This window comes from Sipha flava, unplaced genomic scaffold (assembly GCF_003268045.1).
Source record: "Sipha flava isolate LNK unplaced genomic scaffold, YSA_version1 38_pilon_pilon, whole genome shotgun sequence".
Lineage (NCBI taxonomy): Eukaryota > Metazoa > Arthropoda > Insecta > Hemiptera > Aphididae > Sipha > Sipha flava.
This window is the reverse complement of record NW_020273099.1, coordinates 1,124,153-1,138,526: the sequence shown is the minus strand read 5'-3', so window position 1 is coordinate 1,138,526 and position 14,374 is coordinate 1,124,153. Positions and strand designations below refer to the sequence as shown.

Genomic DNA, 14,374 nt, shown 5'->3' with positions numbered 1-14,374 from the left:
GTGCTTGCGCGTTCGTGTGCCCGTGCGCCGGTGCGCGCGCTGCGGCACGTACGGTGTGGGCGCTGGCGGCGCGAGCGCTCTCGTGCTTGATCGCCGCCACCGCCGCCACGGCGCCGGCGTGTTGCCCAGGTACGTTCGGCGAACACGCACACGACCGTTGCGGACGACGGGATTCGCGCCGTCGACTGCCGTTCGAACGCGATTTTCCCGCGGTCGTCTTTCCCGGCGCCCTTCGGGGTCGCCACATTTCGAAACCCCCGGACCGGCACGTCACGTCGAACGACTTTTTTTTTTATCTTCCCGGCGTGGAGATAAATTTTAGCGCATCTGCGATTCGAATCGCCGTTCGTTCCGTACGAAGGTTAGGTGTGTTGTTGCACAGCGCCCGTTAGATTTAGTCTTTTGCGTATCGCAACGCGATAGCCAATAACATAATGATGTAGCCGTACGGACACTGTTCTGCGTTTGATTATTAAACAACACGATGTCACACCCAACGACCGGGATGGTGTATACGATGGACAGTATTCGAACTAAACCTGCCTCCTCTCCCCGCCGCGAAACGCTCGCGGCACGCGCGGGCACGACATTTCGAGACCACCGCGTGGCCGTACGATGTCGACGGCTGTTGGATTGGCGTTTCGATGACGTTACGCGCCGAGTACGACGTTACCGTTTTCAACGGTTCAAAGCGGAAAACACCAAATGAACACCGTGCGGTCGGCACTGATTCTTAACGTGACGCGGACGACATGTTTTCGTCGGGGACGCGAAAACTTTCGTCGGGGGCGCCGTTGAAAGCGCAAAACAAAAATACGTATGTTTTCGAGTGTTTTCCGGCGCAACGTTGCGCTGTACGTCGATAGGACGCGCCGTTCCGATGACCTTGGCGTTAGAAAATGTATGGTTTTGTTTGTTTTTATCGCATCTCTACGACGGTCAAACGTCCAAACCGAATTACTCGGTAATTTCGTTTTTCGCGTAAAATCGTTATCAAACGGACCGCGTCACTTTTTCCTCTGTTATCAAATATTTTTTTTTTTTGCATTTTCTCGTTTCGGTAAACTGAAACTACTTAACGATTGTTTATACGGCAGCATCTACATTTATTACCACCATCATGAGTGTATACGGCACTATACTTATAGTCTTATAACCGAACATGTCCTTGACCATTGAAAATATCTCATTAGGATTCATCAGGTGTGAAGTGTACAGTAATATATCGGTGAACAAAACGGGCAGTATAATATTCGTTATTATTACTTTACGTGTGCAACGCGCGCTCGACATTGTGTTTTAGTTTTCTCGGAAAAATTATCTCGGAACAATATATTTAAGATTGAAATGCAAAACGATCAGTGGAAATCGATTAAATGCAAGTGCTCGACGATTACATATAAATCGTTTTCCCGGAAAAATGATTCGATTCATGTTTGTTATAGTTATAGACGTATTACGGCGATTGAGCAATTATTGCGATTGCCGCATTACGTAAAATGTTTAATTTGTTGAATGAAACACGTGTAATTATTTAAATCGACTGTGAATTTTTTTTTTTTTATTCCTTTATTCGCGGCATGGTTGTACGAGACCAAATATTGTACGAACGATCATCCAAATGTGTCCAACCCTCCTGGGAAACGTACGTGTTCATTAACGTATTCAAAGTTTTCTGTTCGTCTGTAGGAATTTAAATTGTTTCGTTTTAATTTCGGTGTACTCTATTATTTATTGACCCGAACGACTCGAAAGAAATCGTACAGCAAAGAGGTATTATTTAAAACATTATACTCAATCGATGTCTTGATAGCGAGGATAATAGTTATACGAATACGTGAAGAAAAACATATTAAATTTTATAAATAATATCGCAGTAGAGTGTTTAATGTTTAAATGTATATTGTCATTAAAATTTATTTGAACTGATAATTAATGATTTCGTGAGTATAAATGTTTAAATCTTCAATAAATTTACAAGAACTGAATAAGTTGAAGAATATTTGCCAATTTGAATATAGTAGTACAATTAAACTGTGGAATTTGTATTGTCATATTGTTAAAAATCAGTTTTTATCTCTTAATTTACACAAATTATATGTGCTCATTAGTGATTTATAGAAATAGTTTTATCTGCTTTCAAACATTTTAAATATGTTCGTAAAATTTAGTGAAAAAGTAATAAACTTATTGTTAATACTGTTGGTAAGCATTTAGTTAAGTTTTTTTTTTTTTTTTTTGATCATCTCTTTTTTACATTAAAATTATTAGAATTATTAGAAAACTATTAAATATATCTGAAATATGTATTATTGTGTTATTAGTTTCGTTTATTTTATTTTCAAAGTGTGCAAAAAAAAGTAAATAAAATAAATAAAAATAAAAGAAGAGAAAATATTTCTAAATAAAATTAATATAATTTATAAAATTTAAAAACTATAATGTATATGCCTATAGGTAGTATAATTTATATTGTCTATAATATTATAATGTATTTACATTGTATTGTAATATTTCTAGTATATTTGGACTTGTTCTGTGAAGTCGAATAAATAAATTATGATTTGATTATTAATTGTAATAATTACAAAATAAATAAGTATTTAAACACTAAATATATCATAACATTTTTTTTTAAGAAAAATATATTAAAATGAAATTAAGAAAATAATAATAATAAATTGTTTCTATTTCTTTAAATTAAATTAAATTGTTAATAAGTTTTTATTTTGAGCATCATTATAATAACAAAAAAACAAATATTAACATACCAACGTAGGCTACATGTGATGTTAGGAAGTAAAACCTTTACATAGTTAAAACTATTTTAAATTATTATAATCAAATTAATCGCATAGAATATTACATTTAATTAATCAAATTGTATCTCACGTATACGTGATAAAAAAAAAATGCATTGTGAATAATAAAATATTGCTCAATGTAAATTGTTTATTGGGTAACAATTTTTATTCACAATAAACCGTATATAAGCTATTCATGAGACATTCTTTTATGGTTTAATAGTGTCAGACTGATAATATGCCTACTAAATTTCAATAGAACTATAAGTTAAGTAAATAATATTTTATAAAATAATTATGACACAATAGTTTAAGATATGACAAACATTTTACTATTCATGTTTCGAAATTTGTCAACTATATATTTTACTGCCTACTCCATTTCTAAGATGACATTGAATAAATTGGTAACTAAGAGATTATGAACTATTTTAAACGTTGTTTCCTTATAATACGAGCTTTATAAATCTGTACCAACCGTACCATAAATTAAATGAATGACTTCGGAAAACCATTTATCTAAAATACGAGATAGATATCTAAATATCTCGTTCATCGTTAAATGATGAATCGCTTTAGATTTTGGTTTTAAATATAAAAACCACGTAGTTCCATCAATGGATGTCTTCTTCCCCAAGACTTCGGTCTTTAAAATCATAACCTTACTTAAATTTTAATATTTTGTTATACTTTTTATTTTATATTATATTTTATGTTAACTGTACAAAACTTGTACTTATTGTAAATCGTATATTAACAGATTATTCAGTTACATATAAAAATAATAAAAAATAATATATGTATAATATATATAAAATCATTAACATTAATAATAAGATTCGCTTTTAATATATTTTTGAGCTTTTGCTAAGCAATTGATTACTATTAAACCTTATGGTAAATACTTGTTAGTTATTTAAGTAAAATTAATTTGATGAATTAAAGTTTTGTGTACGTATTTACTTTTGGATTTAGTTTTCGTACAAGAATGTAATGCCTAAATAAAAAACCAAACAGCATAATTTAACAGCCAATGGATTTCAGAAAATTGTGTCAATCCAAGTCAGTATTAATTTTTTTTAGTTAAATCACGTCTGCTTTATAAATCATGCCATCATGTCATTAATTTACAAAATAATATTTCACACACATCCTTTTATAATCGGAGATAGTGTCCACATGCACCTTATGATTCTTAGCACGCACAAATAAAATATATATAATATGATTTTCGTAATAATATTAAGAACGTTTCTTTTTAAATTTATATTTTATATTTTCACTGCCAAAATTATAGTTTACAAATATGTCCACAGAATAATGGTTATTGATAAGTCAATTTTTCTAAATCAATTCGTCCACATATTTAACCGAATTTAATTCGTTATAATTAAATATCTATACCATCGATACCATTATATGTATAGTTTATTTGACTTTGGTTTTTGCACCAGGCATATTGTATAGACCATATACAATCTAATGGCTAATGTGATAGGTAATTTTATTAAAGAGTAAAAAGTGTACAGAGTGACTGCTTTACCAATAAATATGTTCAATAGTTTAGATTAATTTAATTTACAATCATTATATTAACTAATTGACGCGAAATAGCTTTTAGGAGCGTTTTTTTTTTCATAATAACATAATTACTGGGTCGTTTTAAATATAAATGTCATTTAGCAACATTTTATAAAATATTTGCAAGTTAGGTATATAATAATAAGACATTTTTCATTAATTAAAACTGAAAATTGTGTAAAACTATCTGTATACTTGGATATTTATGTTGAATTTTCAGGCGAATGAATAAATTACACACAACTTTTAAGTGCTTTTTCCGATAACAAAAAGCATTTTCTGTCAAGAAAAAAAAAATTAGTAACTCATAACTTATAGAATGTATGCCTCACGAAATATTTCAACTATAGATTATGCGATTAGATTAAATTCAGTTAATTATGAAAATAGAAAAAAATCGCAATTTTTTAGAAATTATGAAAATAGAAAAGTTCTAAAAAATTGCGATTTTACACGCTGAGAAATTGTTTTCAAAACTCAGATCTTATAACAAAATCGATTGAAAATACCAACCATATCACGCTGTATATGTACATTTAGATAATTACATATGTATGTTTTAGAATAAAAAGAATTGAATACCGAGAAAAACGTTTATCGATCAACAACATGTGAGTTTTAAATGTTCCTGTAGGTACACGAATGATTGTGCAATGATCATAGCAATATTATACTCTTAATGTATTTTACTAATCATTAGCCATCAATTTTTCATGGTTTTTTTTTTTGTTATAGAATTCTCTGTTATCAGTTTATTGCAGCACGGGTTACGGGTTGTTGACATTATAAATGGTATATGTGGAATATTTATACGAGTATAATAATACTTCAGCGAAAATTATGAATTTTTAATAATCAAACGACGTCATAGTATAACTATAGTATAACTAAAAATTAGTATCACAAAGTTGTATAATATGTTCTTATCATGAATCAAAAATGTAGTTATGTAATTAATGTAAAAATTAATCGTGATTCCATAATATTTCCGGTTAGCGAATAAAATGTTTTACTCGACACGTCCATCTTGAAATAAAACAAAAATAATGTTTTCCTTGGTTCTTAAATCGATGATATTATAGTGAGATGACATATATTATGCTCTCTAGAAAAATAAATAAAAATATCTAATAATAAAACGTAAAACCACAATTGATTGAAAATTGTTCAGAAACACTGACAAATTAAATATAATCCATGGATTTTATTATGTTTTAGTGTTGTAATAATTTTTACGAAATATATTTGCTCAAGTTTCGGGTTAAACACGAATAAAAATATGTATATCAATGAGTACCTACTCGAAATCTTAAGTTCTTATACTACTACTTATTGAGCATACTTAGATGGTTTCTTTGTTGAAATATTCTGATAATATTTTATGCATTTCGACGGGTTTTTATGAAAATGAAATCTATATAATTCAAACATGAAAATTTTCTATCCAAAGCAATCTTAACTAAAAGCATACAAAGTTTAGTTAATCATTTATCATTACTTTTTCATTGGATAATTGTCAATTAATTTTAGACTTAAGATTCAAAGCCAAAACGTTTCTTATTTACGACGTATTAATTATGTGGGACGTTCCTGTTAAATTTATGATATTTATTGACACATTATCTTTTCTTATCTTCTACTTCGTGTACAACATTCAAGTATTTTTTTTTCCTTTCCATAAAAATAATATAATATTTAAGGCTCAATTATATATACCAACGTTTAATATCAATGTGAAAAGATATGCGTGATTAATAAACACATTTTATCGAAAGCCATTTCATAGTACCTACTTGTAATTGAAAAATCGGTGTTAGTGTAGTTGCATAACTTTCCTGTAAAAGGAAACAACATCAAGGAACCGTATAATACAACACATATTTTTCGGATTTGATCGAATATAGTATGTCAGTCTTTCACAATATTCCTAAAGTGCTTAACCTATATTTTACGTCTTATTGAATTAACATATTTTCTAACACGCGAAGGAGATTTGCCATACAAATGTGGTACGTTGTACAGAATATATAAGAATAATAATTGCCCACAAATTACAATAAGTATATATTGTGAGTGTACATGTTATGTATTTTTTTGTAATTAAATGTCTTTATGATGGAGAAAATAAAAAAGTTACCTAATTTTAAATTAATTACTCTTGTAAAGCCATAACAAAAGCTAAAATTTATATAATTATATTGATTTAAATCAAACAATCAGAAACTAACGGTTTCAGAGACATGTGACTTTACGTATGCTAACATTATTGTAACAACTATAATTATTGGTAGTAATTATTTTTAATATGATAATTTTTATAACACATCAACGTGTTTTTTATTTTTAATGAGTTATATTATTATTTTTTTTAATACTTAATATTTATAAAACATAATATTTGTTACTATACGTAAGATAAAACAATTACTATATTATATAAATTAATAATGATAGGTAATATAGTATAAATTTGTTGGATAAAACTAATGTAGGAGAGTAGTTTTTTTTTTTTTTTTATTAATTAAAAACTTCCAGTATAAACTATTATAGTTCGACAGTTAAAATATTGATAGATAACGTGATATAATAGTTGAATTGATAATTAAACAAAATGAGCATAATGATTTAATAATAAATATGAATATAATGTCAGTTAAGAAGTAAACGTAATGGAATATTAGTGTATTTAATAACAAAGTAATTTTAAAAGTAAATGCCCTAATTAATTGATTATTAATATATTGGAAAGAAAAGAATTTATTATGGATGTTAAATCAGATAAGAATTTTGAAAGAGCTAAATTTAATTTTGAGTTTTGCGGATTAATGTTCGGTTTTGAACTAGAAGTAGCAGCAGCATATGACGGGATGGATTGAGAGGGATCAATGGGGAAGGACTCGGAGAACAAGTTTTTTGTGTGTGTGTGATATTTTTTTTGAAGTTGGAAAATTTGATTTTGTGGCAATTTAGAATAGTTTGGTAGAACTGGCACCTCTTGAAACTGACCGTATGATTTTCGGAACAGTGGACGCATTTAGCTGGACTGGAGTGATCCTTGGTACAGCTATCTGACTCATGAGCCTCGCCGCATTTAACGCAACGCCATGGATGATGGCAATAGTTTTGCGTGTGATCATAGTCTTAAGAATTGAAACATTGTGGCGATCTTTTTGTTCAGTTTTTCAATCACTACTTTCGTGCTTAGTAATGAAGTAATGTAGATATATTTATTATTAACATTGGGTTCGATGTCGACAAAAAATATTGGGAGAGGACAGTTATTTTTTTTTACATTGTGGACATTCCTCACTAGGTGTCCTTCTTCCGACAAAGCGGACGAAATATCGGCACTGAGAGTGGAATGATGGAGGTTTCCGATAATGATCCTGAGTGGACGCTGACAGTGAGAACGAAAAGTATGGAAACTGGCGTTAATTTCCATCAAATAATTTGACAATAAGTTGAAATTAACGCGACCGTTGGGACGGACGATAAGGTATGAAGAAGTGGACTTACATGTAGACCCCTTGGGGCCAACGGTCTTAATTAATACATCCTTTAACGCGGAAAAGTTATTGATGTTTCTAATGTAGATAGGTGGAGCCGCAGGCTCTGCCTGGTCAGAAGGGAGAGATGAAGGTACAGTGATTTCGTAGGAAGGTGGAGCCGCATCAAATACAGTGTCATCGTTAGTATCAATTGAGGCGAGAACAGCGAAACGGTTTGGTGAGGTGAAAGTTTTGGTATTTTTCCTCTCGTGAAGAGAAGAATTTGGAGAAGTACTGGATAATACTCTTTTTGATGACGTAGGCGTACGAGGTGGAATTTTACCGGAACGAATCATAATATGATATACGTTGAAAACGAAAACGCAATTTACGTAATTAAAATACTGGTAACGGAGCAAACCTAAGAGCGTTTGTTCATGATGAACGTTATCGCCATACTGAGGGTAGTTTTAAGCAGAGTTTTATTAAAATTTAAAACAATTTTTTGTTTATTGTTTTTTTTTTTTTTTTATTATATATAATTTCGGTACTTGTATTATACACAGAGTTACTTACTCCGAGTTGGTTTACGTACTGTAAAATCATAAGCCAATAAAACATATGTAGCAAATCATTAAATTATTCTAATGAAAAGTAATAAATAAAGGTAATAAATATTGCAATTCATAAACTCTCATCGCTCATTTAACACTGTGTTTTTCAATAAATATTTAATCTAAATTCCTTTTAAGTAGATATTTATTATTATTTTAGTCAATTTTCAAAATATTCAAATGGTATTAATTAATATTAATAATAATATTATAATATTATTAATTTTTATGAAAAAAGATAAAACACATTTCAATCAAAACTGAAATGTTTATTTTGAAATTTGACGCCCACATCATATTGTATGAAACGATAAAAAATAAATTATATGAGTAATCGCATTAGTATACTCGTCATTACATATTATACGTGTGCCCTATAAAAATGTACTAGAAAAAAATACGTAAAATAAAATAAAAAAAGTATAATTTTATCGGATCTTATAAATAAACCGTGTTTTGTCAATCGTTTAAAATTTTTTTACTGTTGATTATTTCAAACGATTTACTCGATTTAAAATCATGCGAATAGAATCTAAGAAAAATAATTATGGTAAGCCAAACATTAAGTGCGCGATTCCTCCGCGTTGACCACGAACGACCAAATAAGACTTAAATTTATTAGGTGATAAAAAATAATGGTTTATGTTTGAACAAATTCGAATCGTACATTTAAAAGATTGATTTCGTATTCCATATATATGCGAGTTATTCTGAACACGATTGCGGTGTTAAAATAATGTTTTATTTTTTCTCGGTACAATGCAGACGGATTAATTATGGTTTTCAGTGTTCATCGAAGGACAATGCTCTGATAACGTATGTATTCACGACTTCACTCCTGTATATTATTGAGAAGTCGCGCATTCTAAGCGTAATCGATGTGTTCTAAAATGTGTTCTGATTTTTAACTTAAAATCAATGTTTTACATACGCAACGGTTGTTGAATTATAATGTTGTCGCATTAACGTTATCGATAAACGTAATTTTCATCGACCGGACGTGTGACGACACCGGAGGTGAGCGTTATCGGTTGTGAGCCCAAGCAAATACAATATACTCTTCTTTACTGACGTGTGTGTAAAATGTGTAGTAGGCACAAATCGATTGCCGGCGCAATCCATGAACAATGATAATTTATTGTTATTTACAATAATGGTTTCCGATTTTTAAGGCTACGACGAAACGGGTGTAATAAATAGGGCTCGGAAGTTGATGACCTTACAAATATTAAAAAATGACCTAAAAATATTACAAATATTTATTTTAAATTGATAAAAACACATTTTTTCAAACATTTTACTCTATTTTACTATAACATTCTATATACATTTATCAACATTTACAAATTCCTCAAAATATGACACAAAAATGATAACAAATGTCCTTATAATATGAAATAAAAAATTAAAAATATTTGTTTTATAAATTTATCAGAGCTTACAAATTATTCAAAAATAAAAATCGTTGCATTGTACAATTAGAGCGTATTTGAAGTTATAAAAAGTAAATAAACGACGGTTATCTGTTTATAAATATTTATATTTGGAAAACATCTCTCCATGTCCACTGAAGTGATTGGGAGACGCAGACGAGCACTAACCGACGTTTTAATTTTCGCCATTTTGAAAATAAAACGAAAAATAATAAAATTTAGATATAATAAGTATTATTCACTATAACACGACAACGACACGACGAATGTAATGGCGAGATAAAATCGGATTAGCCTTAAGTAATCGACAAAATGGTCGACTATAAACGGTAAATAGTGAACTTGTGTGAAATCAGTAAAAATAGCTAAATATTTGGAAAAATGACCTAAAAATGTCAACAAATGACCTAAAAATGTCAACAAATGACTTAAAAAATAAAAAACACCAAAAAATGCAAAATGCATCAACTTCTGAGACCTAGTAATAAACAATGATAGTTCGATGATGTTAACGATACGTATTTATTGGTGTGGGATGACACAGGGAAAATATTTTAGGGTGAACGTCCAAGTGCAACTTAAAATTATTATATTCAAATTGCAGATATAAAAATGTATATAGGTACACAGATATAAATTAATAGAAGCACCGTAGCTGCACACGAATCGGCACCATTTTATAAAATAGTACCACGACTCCACAACACACATTTTTTTTTTTTTTGAACCTCCACACAATTATTTTTTTTCGATACCGTAACTCCGCAAAATATATTTTTAGAATTAAAAAAATTAGCAATAAAAAATTTGTAAGTCATATAATAATTATATTATTATTTTTTAATTATAATTATTATAATTAATATGATAATTTTACATATTCTTACCATTCTATTTTATTTTCATTATATAATTCTGTTTTTTTGTTTATAAATTCAAAATTATTTATTATTTCACATTTAATTACTTGATTTACTAGGTTTTAAGTACACATAAAAAGCATAATTCCATCCGCAACAGTATCAAGATTTGTACAATAACGAAGTTAGACTTAGACTATAATTCCTTTTGGGGTGGTCCCATCCCTACGATAGTTGCTACGCAGTAGCACTCGAGTTTGCAAGTGGAGCCAGCATGCGTAGCGAACGAAGCCTTAAGATTTTAAAAAAATTCAAATTTTGTATAGGTAGTTATGTAGTTAGGTTTATTGATAAATATGGAATTTCGGTTATAAGATATTTTAAACAATTTCATGTCATGTGGAATTTTGGTATTTCAAATATTTTTAGAATGCGGAGCTACGGTGCATCCATATTTACATATACACCATATTTGCGCAAAATTTATGGTAGCAATAAAATTAATACAAAAGTGTATATTTACGTATAACAGTGATATTATCATATAACTATAATTATCATTATCAGATACGAGAACAGTTAATTTTATTATTTTTAAAGAAAAATTTCATTTTTTTTAAAAAAGATATATAATAATTACATAATATCATCGCTGTTATTCTTTCGCTATTATTAAAAATTCACCGCTAAGAACAAATACGATACGTATTTTACTTTAAATAAAAATTGATTACGTCAAATATTATACTATGATTTTAATATATCATATTAAATGGATTTAAAGGCTACACTAAGATGTAAAATAAATTTAAATTATTGTTTATGATAAATTTAAAAATTCAGCAAAAGCAAAATTTCGGAATTGGAAATTTATATACTGTGTACTGTTAATTTTAAAATAGATTATTGTCATTATTAATTAAGATTTAATTTTTAAAATTAGCATACAATTTTTGTTTTAAGTGAATTTTTAATATGTTTCCTAATAATATTTTTTTATTTTAAAGTATTATGACTTTTTTGCTTACTTTTTATTTGCATTTTTATTGGATGATGTTAACGCTAGTCTCAGCGGTCTTACAAGGTTTGTACTGAATAAGGAAACGAATCCGACAAACCAACCCATAAACTCTTCTGGTGATGATAGAAACGTCGCTACCGCCAGATATGAGTCCCAGGAGGTCATCTTGGGTGAATCTGGTCCTATGGAACCTAAAAATTAGAATAATCGTATTTGAATAAGATTTTTACACAACATGATAATTAGTATATAAAACTGATAAAATGTGATGGTTAAGAATTAAAAATATATTATTCCTACTAATAGCAACCCATAGTTATTTATTTATGACACCTGTTTCATCGTAAATCAAATATTATACATAATCACCGTTCTTATGGTCAAACTTTCATTATGGAATTATATTACTTGTATAGTAGCCAAAAACTCAAGTAAGAATATGTTTTATACATATTGTACTAATTTTTCTCTTACATTTTGCAATGGAATCTTCAAAGGTTTCCACTTTTGAAAAATAGTGAGAATTAATGAATATTAATTTGTGTACTTAAATAAAGTTTATATTATATGATTTAATTGAAATCGAGAGTATATACGAATTCGTATATTAGAAGTAATATTCGCTATGATTTATGAATCAACCACGTAAAACAATTTAAAATTTTTTCTTTTACTTTTCATTGAAAAACAATAAATAAAAACAATTTACATACAAATCATAAAAAATAAGTCAGTTTTGAATGAATTTTACTAATCATAACTTTTATAATAACAAAAATGACAGATTTGAGAAGCACACACTAGTATTACCCGACATGTTTAGTTAATTAATTTGTTTTTAAAAATTGCACATATTTGAGTTTAGTAAGCTTTATATGTAGCATAACATATAAGTCACAACATTTTTACAATTTGATTTTTATTGTTGTGTTATATCAAATGTAATGTACACCATTAACTAAGTAACGTATGGATTGTTAACAGCTTAGTTACATAAAGTGGTTTTTGGTAAATACACTTTTAAAAATCATATGTCTAAAACGACTCATTAGTCAAAATCATATTTTCTATTATAATTAATTATACTTCATATTCCATTAGTTATATTGCGATTGGAATTTATTGCAATAGTTGTAAACCGTAAGTTTATATTGAAGTATAAAAAAAAAATCATATTATATAACATAAAAATATAATTTGAACAAAATTTACTGGATTATATAATTGTATAGATATATAGTCCACCAATCCACAAAAAGTTAACAACGTGAAAAATAAATCGATAACGGATTAACTTTGTCTGAAAATAAGTTAAGACCGAAATGAGTTACCGACTACTACCGATTTTTCACTTGAAAACTTATCAATATTTTAAACGTATATTTTTTAAATTCATAGTTTAATAAAATCATAAGTATTAGAACACAACTATTAAAAATTCGACCTATATTTATCTTAGCATTTGTTAGATTAGCTTTCGGTTATGATTAAAAAACTTCTAATGTACAGATATTGTTTTCTTATCATATTACTATATTTAGTTATAATAATTAAATTTGTAAGTCACCTAGTATGAAATAATATAAAATGTTTAAATATTTAACAATAGTACATAACAACCATTTGAACAATTGAATATATTTTATGATGTACTAGTAAAAATGTATATATTAGATGTTCTAAATAAAATTTAAAATCTTGCATTTTGAATATAAATTGTATTACATTTATATTAATTGAGACAGTCAATAAGATTATAATACATTAATGTATATAGAATAATTTTTGTGCATAGTTTTTTTTCTACATTGTATTATAAGAGTATCTTAAATGTTAAGAGCTATTGAATTGTAATGCGAAGATTACATATCATTATAATAACATTAATAAAATGTAATTATAAACCGACTTATTTATAATTATATCACATTATGGGTAGACTTTAACTTCATATAATATTTTACTTATTTTTATCGATTTAAATATAATCGGAATATTTAGAATATTTATCAAAAGTAAATTTATTCATTGTGCTATATGTAATTATAGGTAAAAGATATGCACTAGTCTAAATATTTTCTAAATATAATATATAATAGTGTAAGTGTACCTTAAAAAATGTGTATTTCTTGAAATTATTGTATGTGCTATTAAAAATATTAAACCATGTTACATAATATGTGATTTGAACATTTCAAAGTAAAAATCATATCAACGCAATTAAATATTTTATACTGTTAAATAAATATATAAATTAATTATGGTTTGGGACTGATGTAAAGAATGATTTACCGATCAACTGAAAATACTTAATACAACGAAGAGTTACTTTTGATAGTATTATTACTGTATTCCAATCTCTGTTAAGATAAACACAATACACGATACGCCACGAAGAAATAATGACAAAATATGTAATTAACTTTTCTGATCGATTAAAATTGAATAAATATTAAATTAAAATAAATAGTTTATAATGTTTTTAAACTAATGCAAAACTATAGTCGTTTGTCATGAAGCGTGCAAATGATGTTCATACAAAAATTGATAAAAGGATTATTGAATACCAGAAC

The 14,374-nt window shown here is 28.2% G+C and overlaps 1 protein-coding gene across 6 annotated transcripts in view; it reads right to left on the bottom strand.

The window, feature by feature from the left end:
* Window positions 1–14,374, bottom strand: part of LOC112688287 (facilitated trehalose transporter Tret1-like) — a 78,490-nt gene that overhangs the window by 33,003 nt on the left and 31,113 nt on the right. For 5 of the 6 annotated variants that reach the window (XM_025561404.1, XM_025561405.1, XM_025561406.1 and 2 more), the window contains one exon: window positions 11,809–11,992. In XM_025561404.1, coding sequence (XP_025417189.1) covers window positions 11,809–11,992 — 184 coding nt within the window. Of the gene's footprint in view, window positions 1–11,808; window positions 11,993–14,374 lie in introns of those variants that run through there. The other variant, XM_025561408.1, reaches the window with a different exon arrangement.